General features: G+C 31.7%; 2 protein-coding genes across 2 annotated transcripts; both read left to right on the top strand.

Annotated features, from left to right (window-relative positions):
- The first annotated feature begins 143 nt into the window (after window positions 1–143).
- On the top strand, window positions 144–3,602 carry LOC121213699 (beta-glucuronosyltransferase GlcAT14B). The gene is made up of 4 exons (XM_041086654.1): window positions 144–1,209; window positions 2,040–2,115; window positions 2,207–2,322; window positions 2,855–3,602. The coding sequence occupies exons 1-4, from the start codon at window positions 576–578 to the stop codon at window positions 3,361–3,363; spliced, it is 1,335 nt and encodes a 444-aa protein (XP_040942588.1). The 5' UTR covers window positions 144–575; the 3' UTR covers window positions 3,364–3,602.
- An 843-nt stretch (window positions 3,603–4,445) lies between these two features.
- On the top strand, window positions 4,446–15,308 carry LOC121213698 (vacuolar sorting protein 18). Its single transcript, XM_041086653.1, has 23 exons — window positions 4,446–4,838; window positions 5,355–5,567; window positions 5,667–5,806; window positions 6,236–6,331; window positions 6,763–6,830; window positions 7,077–7,178; window positions 7,426–7,570; window positions 7,832–7,975; window positions 8,065–8,184; window positions 8,351–8,407; window positions 8,572–8,631; window positions 9,393–9,500; window positions 10,121–10,263; window positions 10,941–11,019; window positions 11,441–11,503; window positions 11,709–11,839; window positions 11,930–12,035; window positions 12,332–12,520; window positions 13,332–13,559; window positions 13,822–13,977; window positions 14,316–14,477; window positions 14,638–14,754; window positions 14,858–15,308. The coding sequence occupies exons 1-23, from the start codon at window positions 4,676–4,678 to the stop codon at window positions 15,029–15,031; spliced, it is 2,964 nt and encodes a 987-aa protein (XP_040942587.1). The 5' UTR covers window positions 4,446–4,675; the 3' UTR covers window positions 15,032–15,308.
- Window positions 15,309–27,829: the final 12,521 nt, after the last annotated feature.

Raw genomic sequence — 27,829 nt, 5'->3', positions numbered from 1 at the left:
AGAATAAGTATCAAATTGACAGAAACTCAGTACTAATTTAAACATTAAAACTAAACTTAGTTACTAAACTCGGACAATAATTTTATATTAAATTGAACATTAAAACCATGATATATAACATTAACCCTTCACCTTATATCAATCAAATTTCATTATCCGTTGAAGTAAAAAAATTGAATTCTTCTGTTCCTCATTGAATGCATTTCATTTTTCGTTTTCTGTACATTTTTGTATCAATTTAAAGCTTTCACTACCTCTCACGACGTGTGTTTTAAGTATCTGATAGCTTACATTCTAAGTGTATTATTTTCAAAATTTTCATTATCAAATTTCTGGGTTTAATTGGTAATCAGATCTAGTGCCAAAAACCAAATCCATCTGTTCAAACTTTTTTCTTGATTTAAATTTTTTTTTTTGGAGATGTCGGTTACTATTCCATGCTGTATTTGCTTGTAAATTAGCTTCTTTGACCAAACTTTTACTTGAAGTTCGATTATGGAATTTGGGGTTTTTGCTTAAAACCCTTTTTTATTCTGAATTTAGGGTTCTTTAGCTAACATTTTGATTACCCCAAAATGAAAAAACTATATAAGAAACTAGTTTTTATGAGAAACCCGTTGTCAAGGCATTCAAACAGAGTGTTCAATGATAGCAAATGGATAATCCCATTTCTTGCCAGCTTACTTGTGTCAATTACATTGATTTTCTCTGCCATTTTTGGGTTTTTCAAAGCTCCTTATGATAGATATCATCATCAGTTACCGTTTGACATTATTTCCTTTGCTAAAACAGAGGTTTCTAATGGGTACTTTGTAGAATCTAGTTTAAACAAAGTATTGAACACCAATAGTTCTTCTTTTGAACCACCTAGGCTAGCTTATCTTATTTCAGGGACTAAAGGGGATAGTCATAGAATGATGAGGACCTTACAGGTTATTTATCATCCTAGGAATCAATATGTTTTGCATTTAGACCTCGAGGCTCCGCCGAGGGAACGGCTGGAGTTGGCGAATGCGGTGAAGAACAATCCGCCATTCGCTGTAGTTGAAAATGTACGTGTAATGGCACAGTCGAATTTGGTTACTTATAAAGGTCCGACAATGATCGCTTCGACCCTTCAAGCGATCGCGATTTTGTTGAAGGAGAGCTTGGATTGGGATTGGTTTATCAATTTGAGTGCCTCGGATTATCCGCTTGTGACTCAAGATGGTTTGTATCATTTTCATTATCAATGCTATGTTTGATCTTATGGTTATCTATAGGTTTAATGTAAATGCGTGTTGCTATGCTTGTAGATGAATATTGGTATGGTTTAGAGCAGTTTGAATATCAATAAGGTTGATTATGCATGCTTGTTTCTGGATTCTATAGAAGTTATAACACGACATTTATACCTTCATGTATATGTATATGTATATGTATATGTATATGTATATGTATATGTACTGTTTAGAGCAGTTTGAATATCAATAAGGTTGATTGTGCATGCTTGTTTCCGGATTCTATGGGAGAAGTTATAACATGGCATTGATAGTTCGGAGTAAGATTTTAAGTAGTGTGGAAATTTGTAGCTTATGCTCTAATGAATATTATTCCAAGGGTGTTCAATCGATTGTCTAATAAATTTTGGATTTCAATGGAACTTTTAGATCCATCCCTTGATATGTTTTTAATAGCAAAGAAGAAAAAGGGTTTTTATCGTTTCCTTCGATGTTCACTCTTTGTTAATAAGACTACCGGTTGTATCTTGTATGCAAATTCTGATTGGAGATAAAATATTTATTTGTCCAATGTGGCTTCTGTAGTTCTGCTTAATCAACGTAATCAAATGATATATATACATATATTAATTCTGTATGCATCATAGGCTATGTCTTTGGATATTAAGTTTCATTGGTATATTCCCTTTTCAATATTATGATAAGCATGTCTTGTTGATTTGTGGATTGGTTTTCGAAATTTAGAGGTCTGTTAAAATGGGTTCATTTTTTTTCGCCCTGTTTGCTGAAGGATAGCCGGTATGTGTTTCGGTTTTGCAGATCTGTTGCATGTTTTCTCCAATTTGTCAAGACATCTCAATTTCATCGAACATATGCAGATTACTGGTTGGAAATTGTAAGATGAATACCTAGTGTACTCGCTACTCATTAATTTCTTCTATGCCATAGTGTCCCTAGTTTCCATGTTTAATTATGTGGTTTCACAGGAACCAGAGGGCCAGACCGATTGTTGTTGATCCCGGCCTTTACTTGTCCAAAAAATCTGATATTGCTTGGACCACACAACGTCGGTCACTGCCCACGTCTTTCAAGTTGTTTACAGGTTGGTTATCTTTTCTACTTTGTTAAGCACACCGTACCCAAGGTTTTCTCTAATCATGGGTAGATCGCTTGCTTGCCACTTTTTGTTTTCTTAAGGGTCATAATGTATTTATAGGTAAAAGTACAATAGAGACCTTTGTACTAGGAGTCAGATTGTATTTTGCCCTCTCTGCTTAAAAATGGTCAAATTATTCCTTGTACGTTACATTAAGGAGCAAATTTGTCCTTTTTGTTAAAACTTCATTCATTTCTATTGTTAAAAACTGACATAGTTGATGGAATAACTAGATAGTAACACATGGCATGCGACGTACAAGGATCGGTTTTTAATTGTGAAAATAGATGAAATTTTTAATAAAATGACCTGTTTGCACTTTGATTTAATGTAAAAGGACTAATTTGCTATTTTTTTAGTTGAGGGGGCAATGCGATCCGCATGGGTTCATATTAATGGGTGTTATCCCGAAATCCCGAACGTAATGCATTTATGTTGATTGGTTGTTTCCATGTTCGTTTTCCATTTTTCCATTCAGGTTCCGCATGGGTAGCACTTACACGAACCTTTGCCGAGTATTGTATATGGGGATGGGATAACTTCCCACGAACCATCCTAATTTATTACACGAACTTCATTTCCTCCCCGGAAGGCTATTTCCACACTGTTATTTGCAACACCAATGAATTCCACAGCACTGCGATAAGCCATGATCTCCACTACATAGCTTGGGACACCCCTCCGAAGCAACATCCGATCTCATTGTCGATGAAAGACTTCGACAAAATGGTAAAAAGCAATGCACCCTTTGCTCGGAAGTTCCATAAGAACGACCCAGTCTTGGATAAAATCGATAAAGAGCTTCTGGGTCGCACAGGCCGTTTTGCACCCGGAGCATGGTGTATTGGTAGTTCAGAAGGTGGAGCTGACCCGTGTTCTGTACGAGGCGATGATTCTGTGTTTAGGCCAGGCCCCGGTGCTGAGAGGCTGCAACGGCTCGTAAACACACTACTATCGGAAGAATTCCGGAAAAAGCAGTGTTCATGATAGTGGTTTAGAGTTAGATCAGATAAACCCCGAAGTGTAAATGACTATATATACATACATATACATCATACTTCATAGATCACATAATTTCTATAAGGCTGGTGGGATTTTGTTTGGTGACATACAAAAATGAATGATCAATTGTTATGACGTGGTTATATGTAATTTTATTGAACCCGTATCAAATTCAGAAGAATTTTATATTTGATGTTTTTCGTCACTATAAGAAAATTATTAAATTACAGTTTTGATCCTTCTACTATGCTTATATTTGGAATTTGGTTTTTATATTGCAATTTGACAATTTGATATTTTACTTTTATAATGACATTAGTTAATTCAAATAGTTAATATTTGAACTATTTTGATTAAAATGATGTAGTGAATTTCGTTTAAAACACCTTTTGAATACATGGGGCAAATTTAGAAAAAAAATTTCGGGAGATTGGAATTGAATTATAAACTTTTAAGAGGTTAAAATCTAACATATTCCCGAACTCATTTTTTTTTTAAATTCACTCTTATAGAATAGATTGTTTGTGGGTCGAGTTACCTACCCAAGCTCAAAGCTCGCCTAAAATTTGAGAGGGTTTAGGCAACGATATTAAGCCCAAAAATAATGATTAAGTAAAAAATTAGGTCTATTTAAAATATGAGTCAAGCTTAGGCTTAAACATTTAAGACCCGAGCTCAACCTAATCTGACCCATTTTTTTAATTTTGTAATGTTTATATATTATCTAATTTATAACATATAAAAATTAAATTTATAAACATTAAAAAATATTAAGATAATTATATATAAAATTATAATAAGTATAAAATATACAAAATTATTAAATATTAAATTAAAAATAATATAAATATATATATATATTTAAAAAGAATAATATAGCACTTGATTTAACTGTTTATAAATGTAGCAAGTTTAGCAAAAAAATTTAAACTCATATTTTGGATCGAGCCAAACTTAATAAATATAAAATGTGTTAATATCATCTGGCTGACTCAGACTAAAGTCGGATTAAATCGAAATCCGTTAGGTTTATTTACCATCTTGACCCTTTTTTTTCCTTCTGGGGTTTCACTAAAACGATTCGTTTTAAGGAAATTAGATTTTGGGGCTTTCACTTTCTTTTGTCCCTGAAAATAATACGATAGGATACGAACATTCTCCAGTTGATCTCTTTTCTACACAATTCAGGTACTATATATTTATGCTTAATTAATCAATTTTTTCAAGCATTTCAGTGCAAGTTCGCCGGCGACAAAATCAACGGCGGAGGAAAGTGTGGTGACGGCGACGGTGAACAATGGATCAAGGTAGAGAAGTGTTCACAGTAGATCTCCTCGAGAGATATGCGACGAAAGGCCGCGGCGTGATTACGTGTATGGCAGCTGGAAATGATGTAATTGTGATAGGAACAAGTAAAGGTTGGATTATTAGACATGATTTCGGTGTTGGAGATTCTAATGGTATAGCCTCCTCCTTTTGCTTTATTTTGCTTCTTTTTATCGATCAATGCTCAATAATTTGAATTTAATTATACAAAATTTTAGTTCTCAGCTAAGTACAGTGCCTATTTTTGAAATTCTAAGCTAGTTTTAATTGAAGTTGAACTGATTGAACTTAGCTTAAGGTATCAAATTGAATCATGGCGGATGAGAGGTTAAGAACTGATTTCTTGGCTATGTAGTGCCTATTTTTTGAAACTCTAGGCTAGTTTTAACTGAACTTAGCTTAAAGTTAATTGAAATTGAAGTGATTGAACTTAGCTTAAGGTATCAAATTGAGTCATGGCAAATGAGAGGTTAAGAACTGATTTGCTGGCTATGCCGTGCCTAATTTTTGAAATTCTAGGCTAGTTCTAATGAACTTAGCTTAAGGTATCAAATTGATTCATGGCGAGTGAGAGGTTAAGAACTGATTTGTTGGCGCATGTATATGATGGATGCATGTTGTAAATTTTCTTCTACCATTTGGAATTTTAGATATTGATCTCTCTGCTGGTCGACCTGGGGAACAATCGATCCATAGAGTTTTTGTTGATCCTGGGGGTAGTCATTGTATTGCCACTGTGGTGGGCAGTGGAGGTGCTGATACATTCTACACTCATGCAAAGTGGACCAAACCACGTGTATTAAGCAGACTGAAAGGTCTAGTTGTCAATGCTGTTGCCTGGAATAGGCAACAGATAACTGAAGGTAATTTTGTTTTTTGGCCATTGCTTTGTTTTTTAAAAGCAAACTTTGGGCATATGATTTGGTTATGCTATTGTGTTCTTAACTTCTTTTTTGATGCAGCTTCTACAAGGGAAGTCATTCTTGGTACAGAGAATGGTCAACTGTATGAAATTGCTGTAGATGAGAAGGACAAGAGGGAAAAGCATATAAAGCCTTTATTTGAATTAGCAGAGCTTCCAGAAGCTATCATGGGTTTGCAGGTACACTTTTTGCGTCATTCTTTTAGGAATTGGCTTTAGATTACCTCTTGGTTTTTCATTTTAAGAACCTTTGTTCTGATATAGATGTTCTACTTGAGCATTACCTTGTGAAAGTAACAAGAGACTCATCTTTCTTCAGCTAAAAAATTTAGAAAAATAATAAAAAAGTCTCTTTGGATGGTCAAAGTTCTAATGATCTGTTTATTTGTCTGTGTAACTGTGCATCATAAACCTTCTGTTGGCTTGGGTAGCAGTATTATTTTCTGCTAGACAATTTATGATGAACTCGTTGGAATATGTTGCTGCTTAAGATTGGTTCTCATCTCTCGATAATTTTGAAGGGATTATTTGTTCATGGAACAGTCAGGGAAGTTGACATTCGTACTCTTTTTTTTTTTTGTCTTAAACTGGCGTTGGTGCTTTGTACAGATGGAGACAGCTATCGTGAGCAACGGATCTAGATATTATGTGATGGCTGTTACTCCCACAAGACTTTATTCTTTTACTGGAATTGGAACACTAGAAGTAAGCCGAGCTCTAATTCCTGTTTCTCCTGTTTAAAGTTTTGAAAGTGATTGTCTACAAAGGAACATGTTAATATTTTCCCTGTGGTTGTTTGCCATTATTCTGCTGCTGCTTCTATTTATAGATGGATATCCCTTTTGTCCTCTCTATTTTTTTATTAATCGGTTGAACAAGACTCTATTCATCCCAAGATATACCATTTCTTTTACCTACCTAGTATGCTATCAGAGAGCTAGTTCTTATCTGCAATTATATTTCTCCTAAACAGTTATTTAGATAATGCCTAAAAATGTTCATGACTTCTTTTATTTTCCTGAACTTTTTCTTACTTTGAGGTTCTCTTACGGTTTTGCATAGCCTTCTGTCTAGCTTAGTGCAATATATCATGGAAATATGTTATTTATTTATTTAATCAATTTTTGCGTTGCTAGACTGTTTTTGCCAGCTACTTGAATCGTGCTGTGCATTTCATGGAACTTCCTGGTGAAATACCAAACAGGCAAGTTTCTTTTTCATGATGATATTTTTTTTATTATTCCATCTTCTCAGAAGATAGAACAGAATCTTGTGTTTACAGAACTTTATTGAAAAGCATGTTAAGCTTATTCTTTGGGGTTAACACAATAATTTATTTTTTATTGGTTGAGAATTACTACCTGCCCCTTCTAAAATGTGTGTGTGTGTGTGTTAAAGTTATGGTGCTTTCTGAATTTGAAGGTTTACTGCTGCCATTTTATCCTTTTAGTGATCTGCATTTCTTTATCAAGCAAAGAAGAGCTATTCATTTTGCATGGCTGTCTGGAGCTGGCATCTATCATGGCAGCCTAAATTTTGGAGCACAACATAGGTAAAGATTTAAATACTCAACTTTCTCTTCTTTTTTCAACCATCTATTTACACACTTGTATTTATTAATTTTCTATTCCTGCCTCCTCCAAAATTAAGTTCATATTTGGTACTTCAGTTGCTGCTAGCTTTTGAGTATATTGTAGGATGCATTTCATTTTATTTCACCTAACCATATAATGCATTTAAACTTGTTATATCTAATGATTTTTTTAATGTATGTGTTCATTGTGGATGTTTTGATATAGTTCTCCAAATGGTGATCAGAACTTTGTGGAGAACAAGGCTCTTCTGGACTATGCAAAGTTGTCTAATGGCGCGGAAGTAGTCAAACCCAGTTCCATGGCAGTGTCTGAATTTCACTTTTTGCTTCTTATTGGGAATAAGGTTAAGGTGTGTTGTTATAAGCACTTGTTTCGTATTTTTTCTGCTGATGTTGTCTGGCATTGTTCTGGATTCAGTTACATCTATCCTTGTAGTGGATTTTCTAATGAGTATGAGACATTCTAAAGGCCCCCTTTAAGTTATGTTTTGAAGGATCTTGGAATCAGATTTGTAATTTGTTAGTATTTATTTAGGATTGTTTAATTTGCTTCTTTCCCTGTTCCTTTAGCTTTTACAATCGTGTGACCTTTGTTCCTAAATGCTGCATAGGTTGTAAACAGAATAAGTGAGCAAATTATAGAGGAACTTCAGTTTGATCAGGTGTCAGACTCTAGTTCAAGAGGAATTATTGGACTATGTAGCGATGCAACTGCAGGGTTGTTCTATGCATACGATCAGAACTCTATCTTTCAGGTTTGTATCTCCCAATTAACTTCATCTTCTGTTTTGGAACAAACTATATTAGGCTAAACTTCTGTCTTCTGGATTGAAACATCTTATAGGTTTCTGTCAATGATGAAGGACGAGATATGTGGAGGGTCTATCTAGATATGAAAGAGTATGCTGCAGCTTTAGCTAATTCTCGTGATCCGCTCCAGAGAGACCAAGTATATTTAGTTCAGGTCCTGTCTAGCTTACATCTTGTCTGTCAAGTAATGGCTCTTTTGGTTAGGCATGTAGTTTCGTAATGCAAAGCTTAAATGACCTGCCATTCCTAGGTTGAAGATTTCTGTGTAGACATTCTTGTTATCATTGTAATTGTCTATGATGGGGGTACTTTTTATGCAGGCTGAAGCTGCATTCAGCTCCAGGGACTTCCTCAGGGCAGCATCTTTTTATGCAAAAGTGAATTCCCTCTTTCTTCATATTATTTTATTTATGTATCTTATTTATCAACTTAGATGATTAGTTCTCCGTTAATCTTGTACATCCTCATGTAGCATATGTGTGCATATTGCTCTGTTTTTCATGTGAAGGAAATTTTTATAACTTATAACTGTGCTTTGCAGATTAACTATATATTATCATTTGAGGAGATCACTTTGAAGTTTATCAGTGTCAACGAACAGGCAAGTGATGGATCTTTAATTTGATTTTTATCTATTTTAATTTTGCCCCTTCTTCGAGTAGTGTGCTATTCTTCGAATAGCCTGAGGCTTATGCGTTTTTAGAACCCAGTCTTAGATTTTATGCCAGTAATACTTGTTCTCTTTTTTCTCTTAGCCTTTTTTCGGCAAGTTGCTTTAAGTTTTTTATGAGATCTTTAGCACTGTGCTAGAAAAATTCATGACTAATTCGAGAAAAGAATTCTAACAATTGAAAATATCAGATCTTACCCTATGAATGAATCTCATTTCAAAGATTGAAATTATTTGGTAGCCATGATAAATTGGATCACCCCATTTCCTCATTCTGTTCCTTTTTTTCAGAAGAAACCAATTTAGAATCTACCTTTATTTCTTTAGTTCTTGAACTGATTATGTTTTCTATATCTGTGAGGGCATTTTAGAAACTTAATCAAGTTAGTTTTACATTTGATTATACAATATTATGTTTGCTGCAACCTGAGGCAGGAATTTTTATCAGCGCAGAAGTATAAATTTGCTGAGCTGATTGATTTTTATTCTTTAATATGATAACACTTTTGATTGCTTAATTGACAATTATCTTGAATCTGCATGCCCAAGCACGAAACAGAACGCAACTAAAGATTCCATAGATTCAAGTTTTTCAGTATGAATATGATATGCAAGGCAACATTTCTCCATTATACTTGCCATGCGTTTGTGTTTGACATTCATTGACAAACTAATATGTGCTCTGCTTTCAGGATGCTTTGAGAACTTTCTTGTTACGGAAGCTTGACAATCTTTCAAAGGATGACAAATGCCAAATAACAATGATTTCCACATGGGCCACAGAACTGTACCTGGACAAGGTTTCAATTTTTTCCATGCATTACTAGTAGATACATAACTAATTATCATCATAGTTTCTTTCTTTGCCTCTTTTGATATGCTTGTGGTTTTATAAAACTGAAATGTGTGGTTGGCAACAGGTTATAAGTCTAGATGCTAGGTTGTAACATGACACTTCTTTTTTTTTTTGTTGTTGTTCAACATAACATGATACTTCTTACTGCGTCAGATGTGACTTTGAATTATTTTCTTAAACATTCCTAGAATGATAATAGATAAAGGCTACATGAGATAAGTGCCCAACATAAATGTTTTATCTTTGTCATTTTCAGTCCATTTTCTGCATTTCATCAATTTGTTCCATCTTTAGGTCATTTACCATCCTCATATTCTTCCATTTATATCTAAAGCTAACAAAAAACAGTATTAGCCTATTATCTTTTGGTCTTGAACGTGGTTAGCAATGGGCATAAAAACTTGAAGCAAGTTTGAAAATGCGTCTACTTTTTGGGAAATGAATATTGTTCATTACTTTCCTTGTGGAGTGCATTGTTATAGATGACTAAATTCTCACTAGAAGCAAGAAAATCATGAATCACTAGTCATCTCTAATGCTTGGTTTTGCATTTCAACATTTTAGATAAATCGGCTTCTTTTAGAAGATGACACAGCTTTGGTGAATCGTAATTCTGAATATCAATCAATCATTAAAGAATTCCGTGCTTTCCTTAGTGACTGCAAAGATGTTTTGGATGAGGTGACTACAATGAGACTTCTAGAGAGGTAATAATCTGTAACTAATCTTTCATGGTTTCATAATATTATGTTTTACATTTGTTCCATCTTAATGGATATAGATTTTATTGTCTAAAGTGTTACCATAGGAAGATAAAAGATCTGTCACATTAGCTTAAGGTCAAAACTTTGATGTAGAGTTTATCTTTTGGGCTTCCATTCAACAATTAAGGTCTATCTTGTGTGAAAATATGACACTAAAATTAATTCTTTTAGTCGGAACATGAAACAGTATTGAATCTTTCAAAGCCCAACCGAAGTAAGTTTAATTCCCATATTTGGCCAGCAAAAACATTGGATTACTTCTCGGGTGCTCTCCACATAAAAGGCATTTTCATATCATAAAGTCCATAAAGCAGGAGAACTTAAAAAATTTATGTTCTACTTAAGTGGAATTGCAATCCTTAGAATTAAGGTGTTTGCAAGCATTTATTGTGCCAAATGAACAAAAGAAAACGAACAAATTCTCAGGACTTGAGGTTTTTCTTGGACTCTGGTCGTTAGAACTGAAATGTTCAATGATTTTGTTTGGGCTAAAGGCCCTGTCTTTTGCTTCAATATTGTCTCAGTAATGTCTGTTTTACTTGCTGCAGTCTCTTAGTTCTTTTATCAGCTAACCCTTTTAGTATTGAAGCATTACCAACAATAATAATTTCCTTTTGCAGCTATGGAAGAGTTGAAGAACTAGTATATTTCGCTAGTCTGAAGGAACAACATGAAATTGTTATTCATTACTATATTCAGGTTTTAGGTTATTCTTTTCTTATGGTCATCGGAACATTCTGCTGCTTTTCCTCATTCATTTGATCTACAATTTCTCTTTCCTTATGCTGCCATTTATTTATTTAATTTTTTAAGGGCATGGGGGAGGGGAAGCTTAATGCTTTTGGGTTTGCTTGTCCAAGCCTTAAGTTTATTATAGGGTGATTATTCTGATATGGAAACTTTTTATTTACTCTTCATCATTCTGATGGATAATTGACTCATTTCCTTCATTCTTTTTTCTTTTCTATTGGCTTATTAAGTAATAGAAGAAAGGATTTAACATATTAGTCATTTATTTTGACTTTTTATAATTAATAGTTAGTTAACTTTTTTTTACCTTGTTCTATTCTTTATTTGAACCTTATAGCTGTTCTTTGTTTTTTTTTTCCTTTTCCTTTAGCAAGGAGAAGCAAAGAAAGCATTGGAAGTGCTTCGGAAACCTGCTGTTCCAATAGATCTTCAGGTAAAAATCAAGTTCCCAATGTCCTTTCCATCACATTCCGCTGGTTAGTTAGCAGGTCCTTGTATTATTTTCTTCATTTTTTATGTGACTGAGTTCCTCATTCAGTTTTATCCTATACAGGTAGTTTTTCTTTTCTCTTTGTAATTACATACGACCTCTCATTTCTCTTTCATTCTTATTGAAAACATGGTATTGGACACCGCAGTACAAGTTTGCCCCAGATCTTATTACTCTTGATGCTTATGAGACTGTGGAGTTTTGGATGGCGTCAAACAACCTGAATCCAAGGAAACTTATTCCCGCAATGATGCGTTATTCAAGTGAACCTCATGCAAAGTAATGCTCTCCCTATATTTGCTTATTTAGTCATTCATGTCTCTTATTGATCTTGAATGATTTCTTATAGGAACTTTGTGCAACATGCAGGAATGAAACCCATGAAGTAATTAAATACTTGGAATTCTGTGTTCATCATTTGCATAATGAGGATCCAGGAATCCACAACTTGTTGCTTTCTTTGTATGCTAAGCAGGTGCAGTTGGTTGGTTTAAAATTTAAACGCTTTACTCCTTTAAATTTACAATGGAGTGTACATAAGATGGCATGTTAGTAAATAAAAAATCTTCTTGGACCCTCATCTAACTACTTGAGCTTTAGTTTTTAAGTGGTTGCGGAAAGATCAAACATACAATGATTTCAAAGTATGTCTAATCTGCTCCATTTTGTACATCTAAATGCTTCTTTACAATCATGGATATTCTAGGTTGAGAATATGTGTTTGCCTTGTCGACTTTATTATAGTGTGGTTTTCTTTTATATTTTATGCAGGAAGATGATAGTTCCCTTTTACGTTTCCTACAATGCAAATTTGGAAAAGGGCAAGAGAATGGGCCTGATTTCTTTTATGATCCTAAGTATGCACTGCGCCTCTGCCTCAAAGAAAAACGAATGCGTGCCTGTGTTCATATATATAGCATGATGTCAATGCATGAGGAAGCTGTTGCTCTTGCTCTGCAGGTAATATTTCTGTCAAAGCATCTGAGAGCCTCTTGATAACATTTTTTTCTCATACCATTTATATTGGAACTTGTGTCATTAATTTGAGAATTTGATTTAGAAAATATAGCACATAATAATAAAATTCATTCGGGAATTAGGGACATTGGCTCCTATTAATACGTAAGACATGTTAGGCATCTCACTCTCTCTCTCCACCTTATACTTGCTCATGTCTCATGTCTTTAGACTTTGGGGGGTATGGATTTATTATTATTACTATAAAAATGGAGAATTACAAAGCATTCTATGGGAACTTTTTGGTGGGAAAAGTTCTTTTTGGTGTTATTTAGGTAAATAAGGTAATTGTCTACCTGTGTTCAGGAAAATTTTAGTTGAATGTAAAAGTCTCTAAATCCGTGATACCTAGAAGCTGCTTCATGCTGTTAGAAATGGTTTTTCTGATGCAAAGATCACATGCAAACCTTAGCTCAAATTTCTCTATTGTAGGATTCTAAGTAACCTGTTTGTTGAGCATGATCTGCTGTCAATTTTAAATGTGTGGAGCGTGTACTATAAAGGATAATCATAAGTGGACTATTCAATATGGCCATCTTTGCATATATTTTTGGGATTTTCTCGAGGCATGTTGCATGGGACAGACATGGGATACCCACGTTTAACTATCATCTTATAATTTGCCTTCAAATAAATATTTTCATCTTAAACTTGTCATTTGACTGTACAATGTATAATGGAAGCATCTTTGATCAAACATAGTTTATCCGGATTTTACATCACATTAGTATTTATTCTATTTTTGGTTCTCTAGATTGATCCCGAGCTAGCAATGGCTGAAGCTGACAAGGTTGAAGATGATGAAGACTTGAGGAAGAAGCTTTGGTTAATGGTTGCCAAGCACGTCATCGAGCAGGAAAAGGGTACTAAAAGAGAGAATATAAGAAAGGCAATAGCCTTTCTCAAGGAAACAGATGGCCTATTAAAGATTGAGGACATATTGCCATTCTTCCCTGACTTTGCCTTAATTGATGACTTCAAGGTAGGATTTCGGCTTGTGATTTTTCTTTATTTCTTTGTAGAGACGATACTATCATTTAGAAATACCTCTTTCTCTCACCTCACAATAGGTTAGGTAGGAACAACATAAACACCCAGGGTTTAATACCATGTTAAGCATCCAACCTAAAACCGATTGGTAGTAGGTGAAGGGGCTCAATTTGAAATAACACCACAGGAAACCCAAGATTTAGCAGATTTGAGAGAATGCCGTTTAACAAATTTTATTTTATGCATGTATGTAGGAGGCAATTTGCTCCTCACTGGACGATTACAACAAGCAAATCGAGCAACTGAAGCAGGAGATGAATGATGCAACACATGGTGCAGACAACATTAGAAATGATATTAGTGCATTAGCTCAAAGATATGTTGTGATTGATCGCGATGAGGATTGTGGGGTAATTGATCATCCTAATTTTTATTTATTTATTCCAATATCTTAAACGGATTATGCAGCTAAACCTTTCATGCTTGATTCAGTCTGCTATGGCACTCTGCAGACTTTTATGAAAACTCTAAAAGAATGTGCACATATAGAGGGCTGCTTGCTTTTACCTTATCATCTAGTTCTAGCACAGATTTTTGGGTGCCAGTGAATATTAATTTTATTGACAATATCTTAGCTGATTTTTAATTTATTTTAATGTTGGCAATGTTATAAATTATCAGAAAACTCCTATTCCTCAACCTATGAATTGAATAGCCCATGATTAGTCAACTTCATCTGAATTATCAGGTCTGTAAGCGTAAAATTTTGGCCATTGGCGGGGATTACAGAATGGCTAGCGGGTATACAGCTGTAGGATCAATGGCTCCTTTCTATGTTTTTCCATGTGGACATGCTTTCCATTCCCACTGCTTGATTGCTCACGTGACCCGTTGCACCAATGAATCTCAAGTAAGTTGTTTGCCTATCATTCTTTCAGTTCTCATATGCTAATGTTCCGCATCTTGGCTGAAAGGTCACAGTTTCTGGGTAGTTTCTTTCTTCTTGGCCTTGGTAAACTTTTTACGACATTTATGGTAGCAGTCCTTTAAGAGTAAAACATCTGTGGCAGGCGGAATATATTCTGGATTTGCAGAAGCAACTAACTTTACTTGGTAGCGAAGTTCGAAGGGAATCAAATGGCGGTTTGACAAACGAAGTCATTACTAGCATCAGCCCTGCCGATAAGGTACATCACTTCCGTCCTGTGTAAAGTTCCAAATTGCCATATTAGTATTTAGTAGACAAAACTCGGTAGTCTAATTTGAGATCTCTGTTTGGTTCGTGGGCAGCTCCGATCACAATTAGATGATGCAGTGGCCAGTGAATGCCCATTTTGTTGCGAGTTAATGATTTGTGAAATCTCTTTGCCTTTCATCATGCCGGAGGAAGCCCAGCAGGTCGCTTCGTGGGAGATAAAACCACAAAACCTCGGAAACCAAAGAAGCTTTTCTTTGCCTGTATGATTGGATTATGTATGTCCAACGATACATCCCTGTCCATCTGCAACGAGCTCATGCTACGGCTATTCATAGAGTTTTGTGAGTGTTCTCTCTCTATTTTCTTTTACCTTCCTGCATCATTTGAGTTTCGACGAATGGTTGCTTATTCATGCAATTTATCCATATTTCTGGGTTTCTTCGTTTGCATTTCTTCCCATGGCCCCTTTTTTTGGGCGAGAAGGTGATCAGTCAATGTTTGTTACTTTGATATGGACCATGAAATTTGAGTGTTTCGTGCTAATTTTCTTATGTTATAATATTATATATTTATTCATAAATTGACACATTATATTCAGATTTCATTTGATAAATTAAACATGAAATTATATAAATTCACAATTAATGTTAAATTTATTTTATTAATAAAATTATAAAAAAATTTAAATCTAATCATATTAATAATTATTTTTTTTCAAATCAATTTTAAAATCCGAATTAAACACAATTTGAATAGGATATTTCAATATTAACACGGTCTCATGAGAAAGTAAAGCAAATTAATATTTACATTTACAAATGTAATTAAATTATATGATAATTGGTTTGTACATCCTCGGTGGTAAATATTAACTTTATAATATTTTTTATATTATTAGTTTTTACATAAAATCATTAATGAACTGAAAAAGATAATGTAATTATAAAAATATCAATATTAATTTATCATAAACGTAATAATATTATTAATTTGTAAATGTCATTTATATATTGCATATAATAAAATTTGATGCCCAATGATCTACATAGAAAGTACACATAAAACGTGGATAAGTGTATTTTCAGTAAGAATTTTTAAAATGAAAATTATAAGAATCAAAATGATTTTAGTTATTATATTAAAATAAATTTTTTAAATTTTAAATTTTAAATTTATCTTATTTTATTAAAATAAAACTATCAATATCTAATTTTTCTTTTCATGTAATGTAAGTATTAGGATTTTAGATTTTTTTTAGGAAAAAAATTGGAATGGAAACCAAAATTTAGGGTTAAAAAGATTAACTATTTTGGGTGTTAGGCATTTGTTTTTCTGAAAAATACTTAAAACTAAAAATCTTAAAACTTTTTATTATAATTTTTTTAATTAAAAGAATAAATATCTAATACTCAAATCGATCAATCTGAATAATTCTATTTTTTTTAATCTTTTTCTTCCTCTTCTAATTTTTTTTAAAAAAAACTGAGTTTACAATGATCAAATATGTCATTTTAATTATCATAGTTGTCATTTTTTTAAAAATCAGTTTATTTTTAAGAAACAATTTAGCCCCAAAAAATAAAAAAATCCATTTGAATAATATATTTGATCTATTTCATGTGGGATAATAATTAAATTTACTAGTTAAAAAAATTAAATTTACTTTTTTATTTAAAACTTAAAAGATTATATTCGATTTAAATTGTAATTTTCGATTTTTTTTAAGTAGAAATTGATGAACCATGCAAATCGATTAACTTAAGCTGCCCTCTCTAATTGCAGTAGATTTAATCTACACTGACTGAATCTTAAAAACAAACACACTAAATACTTATTTAAATGACAATTAGATAATCATATTTACACAATTTGATCTTAAAAAAAATTAATTACACTGCTTTTTTCCCCAATTCGATTTCATAATTTCCACTGATTCTCAAAGCCCTAAAACTCAAAATTTCTCCTCTCTTTTTTATTTACATCTCTCCCAGACACCCGCCAGTCCAAATTTCCGTTTTCTTAGGGTTGCGAAATCGAAAAAAAAAAGCCGAAGAACAAGTCAAAATCCTCATCCTTGACCCCAACAATTAAGATACATGACTCGACGGATCGACTCATCGGCTTGGCCGTCACGGTTACTGACCACGCCAGTTAGATCCGAACCGGAAATCGGCCGGAGATTCGAAGATTCTCCGTCGGAGAGCCTCCTTTGGCCCCTTTGGAGAAACTTGATGCCTGATTTCCAGTTTTGACCTTGGTTTTCACCGTGACCTTGTACCATCGCCATGCTCGTCGCCATCCAAACCCGGTTCAGGTAACTCATTGGATCGGGGTTTTTTTTTTTTCCTTTAATAAGCTTTTTATATGCTGTTTCCAAAAAAGAAGAAATGGATGAAGGAAGGCAGCTATGAAACTGGGTCTTTATTTATAGAAGAGTAAAGGATAAGTGGTTTTACAAAACAGGATAGCGGTTTTTATTTTTTTATTTTTATTTTGAAAAAAAGTGGCTTTTATCATTGCTAATGTCCAAACGAGATTTTATCACGATAAAAATAAAATAAACTCCTTCACGCGGTTCACTACCTGATTATCTCTCACCTTATCTTAATTAAACGGGTTAATAGCACCAAACACCCTCAAGCTATGGTCCACATTTTAGATTAGTCCCTAAACTTCAAAACGTTCTAATTATTAACCAAATTATCAAGATTATATCAATTAGGTTATTTTTTTATTAAAATCAGTAATTAAACTATTAAATAACACATCAAATCTTATATGATATAATTTAAAATGTCAAGTTTAAAGTAAAACATTGGTGCATAAGTTTTAAATGTAAAAAACTAAAATTAAAGTAAAACTAAAAAGAAAAAAGAGCGTGAACGATAAAACTTCTACAATAGCTTTGAGAACTTTAAAATCAATATTTTCACTACATCTATTTTAACTACGTTCATTTTTTTAATTTTCATTTTAAATTATGTTACATAAGATCTGACGTGTCATTTAATGATTAAATTAATTATTTTAGTAACGGAATCATCTAATTGATATAACTTTGATAGTTTGAGGATGTAATTAAAATATTTTGAAGTTTAGGGACCAAATTAGAAAGAAAGTCATAGTTTGAGAATTTCTTGGGAAATTAATTCTAATTAAATAGGTAAAAGTACTTCTCTAAGTCCTTTTATTATAAGGACATTATCAAATTAATCCTTGTACTAATAAATATATTAATTTAATCATTGTACTATTAAAAATTAAAATAGGACTAAATTATAATAGAGTTAACACTGAAGGTTAAAATGGCATAAAATTATTATTATTTAACTATAAATAAAATATTTCATACTATTAACCATGTTAATGATAATGACATTTTTTAAACAATGAGTGTGAGCTTGGTTCAAATTTGGACTTATTTAATTATTTTTAATAAGTATAAAGGCTAAATTGATTTATTTAATAAAAGAGTAAGTAAATTGGTCCAATCCTTATAATAGAGGGACCTACCAGATATATTCATTTATTTAAAATATGGTTTAAGTCCATGCATTTTTCGTACCTTTGGAAGTTAATCATTTACTTTTATTTCAATGAATTTAGTTTCTCTACTATTCGAATTTAAAATTGCAAGCCCAAATGTTAATCTCATTAAATTTTTTTTGTTAAATTCATATTAATTACAATGTTATTTTTGGGCTACCAGGAAAGTATTTTATTTTAAAGTGTCACCCCAATAAATTTAAAAAGGAATGTTAATGATGTTAACAATCAAACTTGAATTTAGAATTAGAAAGTAAGACATTTTTTTGAAATAAAAATATAGAGACTAAATTTCATATCTACGAGTACAAAGACTTGTAACATATTTTAACTTTAAAAATATATGTCACGAAAGTATCTTAATTTTTAATGTTTTAAAAATAATTTTATAAATTAATTAAGGTACAATCTCAAATTTAGTTCTTAATGTTTAATTCTTTTATTAGTTTGGAGTTTTTTTTTTTGGGATCATTTTGGACCTCGTAGTTCAAAAGTTAGACAATTTGTTTTTCTTTAAAGTTGAAAATTTAACAATAATGATGTGGTAGTCCACATGGTAATCAATGTATAAACACAGCAATATAAACACATATAAATGGTCACATTAATAAAATTAAATTTTTAACAATTTAATCAACTTTTTCATCTAAAAAAATGTAATTTAACGCCAATTGAATATTAGATTGATTGGCAAGGGCATTGGTGTTAATGCAGGAAGACGTGGGTTCAAGTGCGTAAAAGCGCATTATCCTCCTATTTATGAATTAGGGAGAGACTATGCTTAATTCTAGGCATTGCGTCAAAAAGGCCAGATATGACCAGAATATATAATGAGATTATTCAAAAATATATATAATCTAACAAAAATTTAAATATTAAAAATTTTTTAACACAATGTCTAAAACTACCCATAACCCTTTCTTAATTCATAAATAGGAAGATAACGTGCTTTAGCCGCACTCAAATCTACGTGTTCCTATATTGATAACAATATACATGTCAATCGAGCTAATACTCAATCGATGAATTTAAATATTAAAATTTAAAAAAAAAACTAAACATTAATTAATCAAAGATAAGTTTCCACCTTCTTGGAAAGTAGGTTTTAATTATCGTAGTTCAAAACGCAAACGTATTGGTCATTTATTTTATCACGAGATATCGGGAGAAAATGACAAGGTATCGCCCAAAAAAATATAAAAATAAAAGGAAAGGAAACAGATGGCGTGCTTATCTGAAAACCCAAATATTGATAGCCGATAATTCCCAGCCAATAAGCCAATATTGTAATTTTCCACTTTCCTATTTAAAGCGGGTCCCACTTAACATTAATTTTTATTTTTTTCCTATTTTGTCTTCGGGTGGTATTGTTGTCCTTTTATTACAAGAGTATGGACTAAAATCAACACGTGTTGCTCTCTCCTCGTGACATGGTAAGGGTGTCACGTGATCTTCCTGTCCCCCCTCCCTACTCAATTATTGTACCCCCTCTCTATCCTTGTTTTTGGTTTACTTTAAATATAATTAAATGAGATTTTTAAATTATAATAAATATTTTATTGAAAGCTGTAAGTGTTTAGGTGTACAATCATACATAATTAAGTTAAAAGGACGTGCGATTAGGTTTTTTTTTTATTTTCCCAGATACCCAATCTATTGTCTTATTAATCTTAATCAAATTTGCCAAAAAAACTTCATTGAAACTTTTGGTCATGGTAGGTCCCTAAAAAAGGGTCTTTAGTAGGATAATTATGATTCCTTTATATAATTGAGAGAATAATACATATTTTTTCCATTCTGTATCTCAGTCATTTTCTTCATCTCATTGATACATAATTTTGATGATTTTCATCTCAGATTCAAAACCTTAAACCTAGAATCATGAACTCCAATCCTCAAACCTTAAATCATGTTCGAGGTTCAAGCTTTGAGTTTGGAGTTTGAGATTTAATGTTCTGGATATGAAGTTCAGATAAAAAAAATATCAAAATAAACCATATATAATGTGATGAAAAGGGTCGATATAATGGTTTAACCTGTTATAAATTTTATTTGGAATAAAAATCAAAGCAAAAGCCCAGTCCTTATGGATGTAATTTTCATACAAACATTATATAAATTATAATCAACCAATTAATACAATACAAGAATAAAAAAGGTGAAATGTTCCTTTCATGATCCAATTTTTCTCAAGTCTTTTAAGTCCACCATATGTAACCTTTTATTTTAGTTGTCTTGAAATTGCCATTTGTGGCCCATGGCTCCCACCAATCCCCATTCTTTACTTATTAACCTCAACATTTCAACATCATTCATGTTAGGTCCACATCTTCACAACTTGCAATTTTCATCATTTTTATTTTGTTTTATATAAGTTCAATTAGTTGAACACTCTTCCAGAGCTATGCCTATGGTGAGTGAAACTAGTTTTTTTATTTGTTTTATTGTTTAAAGTATTACTATTTTTGTAAAAAAAAAATTGAATAATCTTATTTTAGATTCTATCGTATATGTTCTTTTCGACATAGTGCATAAAACTACTTATAATTCCTCCCTAACCCATAAATAGGAGGATAATACGCTTCAGTTCAGCGTACTCGAACCCACGTCCTCCTACATTGGCAACAATGCCCATACAAATTGAGCTATAACTATAAAAAAATAATTTAAACCAAAATAAAATAAAAACAACTTTAATTCTTTAATATATCTTTCAAACCACATTTCAAATATATTTTTTATTTATATTTATAAGTCGAGTAAAATTAACATTTAGTTTATTGCCTATTCGAAATATTATATTTATAACAACTTAATAAAACACGTTATTAAATAAATTTTTACATTCGGTAAATCAAACAACAAAAAACTTACATTTTTATAAAAAAAAAACTTGAATAAAGGTATATAACAAACCCGATAATTAACATTGATGGCGACTTCTCTTCTAAAAAAAATCCTATGTTGCAATAGGGAGAGCGTTTCGAAATCAAGTTGGAGACCGGTTACTTGGCTCTGCAATGATAGTTGGTAAATCAGGAGTTTTTCAAACCGAGACAAGGTAATCTATGAGGGACTTTCTACTGCATAGAAAGAAAGGTTGAGACAGGTTGAAGTAGAAAGTGACAATGCCATTCCGATTGATACTATTAGCAATAGTTACGCAGTGAATAATAGCCTTTACTTGTGAAGGACTGGGAAGTTAAACCCCGACATATTCCAAGAAAATAAAATATCTTTGCGGATTGCTTGGTGAAGATAATTACTGGAAATTTAAACATGGTTTACACTTTTACAGAGTCTCTAACGAGTGTTCGAACATAGCAATTCGAAAATGAGGTAAACTCTTTTACCAAAAAAATATTAGATTCCACAAATAAAATGCTTAAAATAAGTTGAATTATAGACATAGCTGAAAAAGTAACAAGGACCTAATCCACTGATATAGTGAGGTAGATCAGATCTTCTCTTTGATTCTATTTTATTATAGAGCTGTCATTCCTACCCACTTCGCTACCATTTTTCTTGTTTTATTGATTTTTTAAGTTCTTTTGGAGATTATAATAATTAACATAGAGCAAGGAGACAAAATTATGGGCTTCAAATCTATAGATAATGCTACCTTTTTTTTTTTTGGTATTTGGAGTGTATTTTAGAAGTAAATTCATGTATTTTAGTAGCTGGTTCTCTCCGAAGTTTCCCTCAGGATAGCTGGAGCCCTTAGCGAGTTCTATCGGGTAAAGCCAATAATTAGAGACATCGGGGGCGCAACGCCCTCGACCTATTCTCAAACTTTAAATAGGTAGGACGATTGAGTCGCGCCACAGAATCGAGAGCTCTAAGTGGGTCATTTTTGGTATGCAGAATTGGCGATTGGGATGAACCGGAAGCCGGGTTACGGTGCCCAACTGCGCGCTAACCTAGAACCCACAAAGGGAGGAGATTGCCAGCAACTTCATTGATTGATCTATGAAAAATAAAATAAACACCAACACAAAACGTCATGACTTTCCTTAAAATTGGGCCATACTAAGACAAGTCCAAAGTTTAGCTATTCAGCCTAGAAATAAAGAGCATAACGCTCGTCCTCGATAATACGCGGATGGAAAACAAGATGTATGGGCAAAGAGAGGGTTGAAGGCATGGGGCACAGCCAGCTTGCACCACGCCGTCTGAGTCACACGCAATCACACCGCAAGCTCCTCTCCACTCAGTTCATCTACAAACAAGATTCACACTTAGCTTGAGCACATCTTCGCTAGGTGCTTTCCGGTAGGACAGATTGTCTGAAAGTTGAGTAGGATGTTGGAGGGGTAAAATACTTAAAACTAAATTGTTTATTTTCAGAAGGGCTAAAATGGTAATTTCTCATTTAAGGTAAAAAGAAGCTTAAATTGAATTGACTGCCTAAGAAAAGCAAATCCTCTCTTCGTTTCTTGTTGGTGAGCAAATTAACAGTAACATATGGTGACTTTCAATTACTTAGGCTTGATTTTTAGGTTTGAGATCGATTCGGTTTGAAAAATAGATTTAAAATTTTACTTAAATTCGGTTTGGATAAAAATATTAAAATTCGACTCCAACTTGGCCCACTAGTATTAAATTTTTTTAATATTCTTATTTTTATATAAAAACAAATTTAAAAAATATAATACATCAAATGCACTAAAAACATTAAAATAAATGTTTTCCAACAAATTGAAAATAAATTAAAAATAAGCATTGAATAGTTATGCTTAAATAACACTAATATAGGTGGAACTAAGCAAGTAAATGTTTCTAAAATAGTAGCAAAATTAACAATAAAATAAGAGTTATATAATATCCAAACAATAACAATAAAATAATAACAATATAATAGGGAATGACAATAAAACAGTGACAAAACAACATCAAAATATATAGTGGAAACAACATCATGTTTTTTATTTACAAATTTGAATTGGTTGGGTCAGGCCAAAAAAGCTTACCCAATGTCTAACTTGTTTAGAAAATGAACCTCATTTTTTTGTCTAGACCTATTTTTTAAACATATTTTTTTACCCAAATTTTTACTTTTCGAACGAACCTTCGACTATGATCAAGTCCAGACTGTCAATAATAACCTCTCTATATCCTTCCTCTCAAGCTATTAAAAAGCCATCATATAAACCCAAAATGAAAAAAAATAAAGACCAATAATAATAACAAATAAATGGGCCATCAAGCCTGTAAAAAATTAAAAGCCCAATGTCAATACTATATGTCCAAAATTAAAATCCAGTCCAATTAAAGAAAATAAAGTCAAAAGGACTCAAGGCACTTAAAATCATGCTAAGTAATTTGTACCCGGACAAAATTCGGTGTCTATAATAAGCATCCATATTAACTTGAAAGCGAACATAATTACTTGAACAAGTCTATTGCTAATACTCATCTAAAACTGAGTTATCATGGGATAATCAGAAATCAGTTAGATTTTAATCTAAGATATTGGCGTTTTATTATTAATATATCATTCGATACTTGAGTTTGACTTAAATGATTTATTTGGTATTTGGTTTATTTTGTTTTAGTTAGTACTTAAGTTAACTTCAATGTTCATTTTGATATGTAAACCAGACAACATTACGTGACCTAATGCATACTTGACACACTATGTTCTAATAAAAATATATATAGGTACTTAATCAGGACAAAAATAAAGTTTAAATACCAAATTGAACATTAAAGCTGTACTTACATGAGAGAGAAAAATTCTGATACCAAATTAAATATTGAAACTAAATTCAGGTACCAAATAGTAGAATTGCTCTATCTCAGTAGTTCGGTTTTAAAGCAAAATACATCAAATAATTTTTAAAAAAAAGTAACGTATTCAAAAGTTGAACGATCAGTCCGATTTTAACAACTTATACAATATAAAAGTATTTATATAAATGTGTATATATTTATAATTTTTATATCATTCAATAATGGCATGAGTTGTGATAAATAGAGATATAGATTGAAGGGAAAAGTATAGAAATTTCAGCTTATTTAATCAATTATATTTGGCATCTTGTAATAACTTTTTTCTAACTTTATATTTGATATATTGCAACTGCGAGCTACCTAAACATATATTTTTTTTTTGAATAAAGATGATTTTGTTAAAGCGGTGATAAAATAAAATAAATTATATATAAATAATTATAAATTTTACGTTTTTATGTTTATTTAGAATTTAACACAAAATTTTCATTACATATTTTATATATAAAATATACACGAATAATTATTTTATACATGTTTAGTTTAGTGAAAAACTTCACACATATGTTTAGGATATTGTCATTATTCTTGGCCAGTAATCGATTGTGAACCTGACTCATTTAACAATAACATGTGTACATGGAATTGAGGAAACAAGAAGGAAGCCTTCCCGGGCCACTACTTCCATTCTAACAATCTTTTCGAGTTTATGTTAAATCATTCAAAACACTAGCATAAGCATCTTGAATGTTGAGATTGTAGTCACACATCCAGGTTTATTCTTTGGCATTTTTTTTAGGTCCTAAGTAAAATAATAAATTAGGCTCATTTAGGCATTAAGAGATTAAGGATTTATAGTAAAAAATTGAAAGCATTTAATTAATTTATTTTAATCTGATTTTTTTTCACATTAAAAACTAAGAAGTTGTTTTTTTTGGACCCTTCCAATTCTGAACCTCGAGCGACTACACTCTCAAACAAAGCCTGACAACATGAGAGCTCGTCCTTGACAATATGAAGATGAAAATGACATTATAAGAGTTAATAACTAAAACAGGTTAAACCAATCAAAAGTAAAGAACCAAAAGACACGTTTTAATCCTGCACTCTTAAAAATGGAAGTGTAAACAACCGAAACAAGTTGGTACCAATTAAATGCCCAAAGGTGACCAATCGCAAAACCATATTTATTACCAACTATCATCAATTTGAAGGTGAGCAAGTACACAGTATGCTTTTGGAAAGGCTAAAATTGCACGTTTCTCATGTATGAAGGGGGTCAAGTTGCATTTGAAAGTGACGATTCCGTGTATCCATCCGATTCAAATGTACTTGGGCTAAAGAAAAGAGATAAGTCAAATTGATTAGGGATCATTTAAAGAAAATATCGATAGGCAAAAATTCTTAGTAAATCTTAAGAAAAAGATACTAGATATAGTGTAGAAGAAATAAGTTATACGATTAAAGTATAACAAGAAAGAAAATTAATTTGATATGATTAGTTAGTGGATATGATTTTTTTTATGACACAAAGGGACTAAATCAAAAAGTTATGAAAGTTTTACAAGAAAATATTTTATAAACGAAGAATGAAGTAGAAAGCGCAAAATGATATTATGCGAACAAAAGTGTAGAGTAAAAAGAACCGTGAAGATGATCGAATCGAAAAGAGTTGAAAGTATAAAGAGATAATAAAATTAATGGTCAGGAAAAAGTAAGGAGATTTCGAGAACGAAATTTATTTTAAGGAGGGGAGAAATGTAGCACCCCAAAACCCCTTGGTCGAAAATAATACGAGATAGATTTTCAGTGAAATAAGATATAAAGAAAGTAAATGATAAGGGATGTTAGAGGGAAATGAAATAAGAAGCATGTTTTGAAATATTAATTTGAGCTAGGGACTAAATCATAAAAATATGAAAAGTTATGTGGTCTAAGTGTAAATATTTAACATGTAAGGGGTTAAAGTATAAATATGAAAAACTTGAAGGGTCAACAGTGAAAATATCTTAAGGGTGGAAATGCCTAGAAAATAAGGAAAATGGATTAATAAGGACCAAATTGAATAAGTGAAAGAAATATGAGGAGCTAAATCACAATTTTACTAAATTAAGTGATAATTCAATAATGGAATTTTGAAACATCATAAAGGGTAAAATGATCAACTAGCAAGAAAGAGAAGTCTAGAAGGTAATTATTATGTTAATTATATTTAATGAATAGTATACTGAGAAGATTCAAGAAATTGTGGAAAAAAAATGTGGAAGTTGAAGAAAAAATTTATCATCTTTCTCCATGCATATCACGTTGGTGGAAGAGGAGAAGGAGAGAAAATTTTGCTTTCTTTGCAATTTAGTCCTTCTCCATGGAATTCCACTTTTTCATCCAATTCTTTTAAAAAGAAGAAGTGACGTAGAAACACTAAAGAGTTAGAATACTATCTTGGAAGTAAGAAATTATAATTTGAAGCGAAGAAAGTGAAGAGATTAAAAATACAAGTACTTCAAGAAATTTATTTGATTTTATTTTATTTTTGGTATAAATTATGTTAAATAGTTGAATTAGATATGATTGTGCAAATATTATGCATGAAATTAAATTAGTATGTTGAAGTAGTAGGAAGAATGACCAAATTGTAAAGTAAACAAAGCAAGTTATGTGAAGGCTATTGAAATTAGAATACAAATGATGCATGATAAAATAATTACATCAAAAGTGATGGTGTGATGAAATTTTCCAAGTTAACTTGTATTTATGATAATGGGGGCTAAACTGTAAAGTGTATAAAAGTTTATGATTTAAATAAAGTATTGTGATAAAGGGTCTAAATGACGTGTTAGGTGTTAAGAGGTTAAATTACAAGGTGATATTAAAGTGAAATTATATTGAATGATGAATTGATGTTAAGGACTAAATTGTAAAATTGTAAAATTTATAATTGAAATAAGAGAAGTTATAATAAAATTATATACTAATGATATGTGAGTTTTAGGGATTAAACTGAATAATAATCAAAAGTTCAATAAATATGTGTAATTAGATGAAAATTAGTGCAAAAGAGCCACGAAGAAGGAAATGTTCAACTAAAACAGCTTCTAGACAACAGTGGTGACTTGACTTTGAAAATTCACAGAAAAATTATAGAAATCGAATTAGAGGATGAATCAAATATGAAATTAAAGCTTAATGAATCTAGTTTTGCATAGAAGAAACGGTGAAAGCAATGAAATTGTAGATTGTGAGATATAATAATTTATGTGAGACAATGTCAAAATGATTTCATTAAAAATTGTAAAAAGAAAATTTTTAGGTTATGAAATTTACTTGCCTAAAAAGCTTAATGGGTTTATTTTCAAGGGAAACAAACGGCAACAAATACGAAATTTGTACTAAAAGATAATTAATTTTTAGTGAAGAAGGATCAAAGCTACCTAGCAACAGAACAAGGGAAGATTTAAAGAATAAACTGGATTAATTAGAAATTCTAAAATTTTTATGGTAAAAAAAGGTTTGAGTCTAGTTTCAAAAAATCAAGCGAATCTTAATTTCGAATTTTTTAGCTTAAAATATAAATAATTTAGTGACTATAACACAAATGGACAAATTTGATATGAACATATAAGTAAATAGTGGGATTATAGTTAATGTTACATATAAGCATGCTATACTAAGAGCTAAAGATTCTAATATATATACATAAAGGACGAGGAAAAAAATGGTAGATGAATTTGAAATGTTATAAAATGGTTATAAGTGATGGAATGATTAATACATGTGAGAATGTT

Source organism: Gossypium hirsutum, chromosome D01, assembly GCF_007990345.1.
Source record: "Gossypium hirsutum isolate 1008001.06 chromosome D01, Gossypium_hirsutum_v2.1, whole genome shotgun sequence".
NCBI lineage: Eukaryota > Viridiplantae > Streptophyta > Magnoliopsida > Malvales > Malvaceae > Gossypium > Gossypium hirsutum.
Note: the sequence above shows the minus strand (reverse complement) of the source record. Positions and strands in the feature narration are given on the sequence as shown.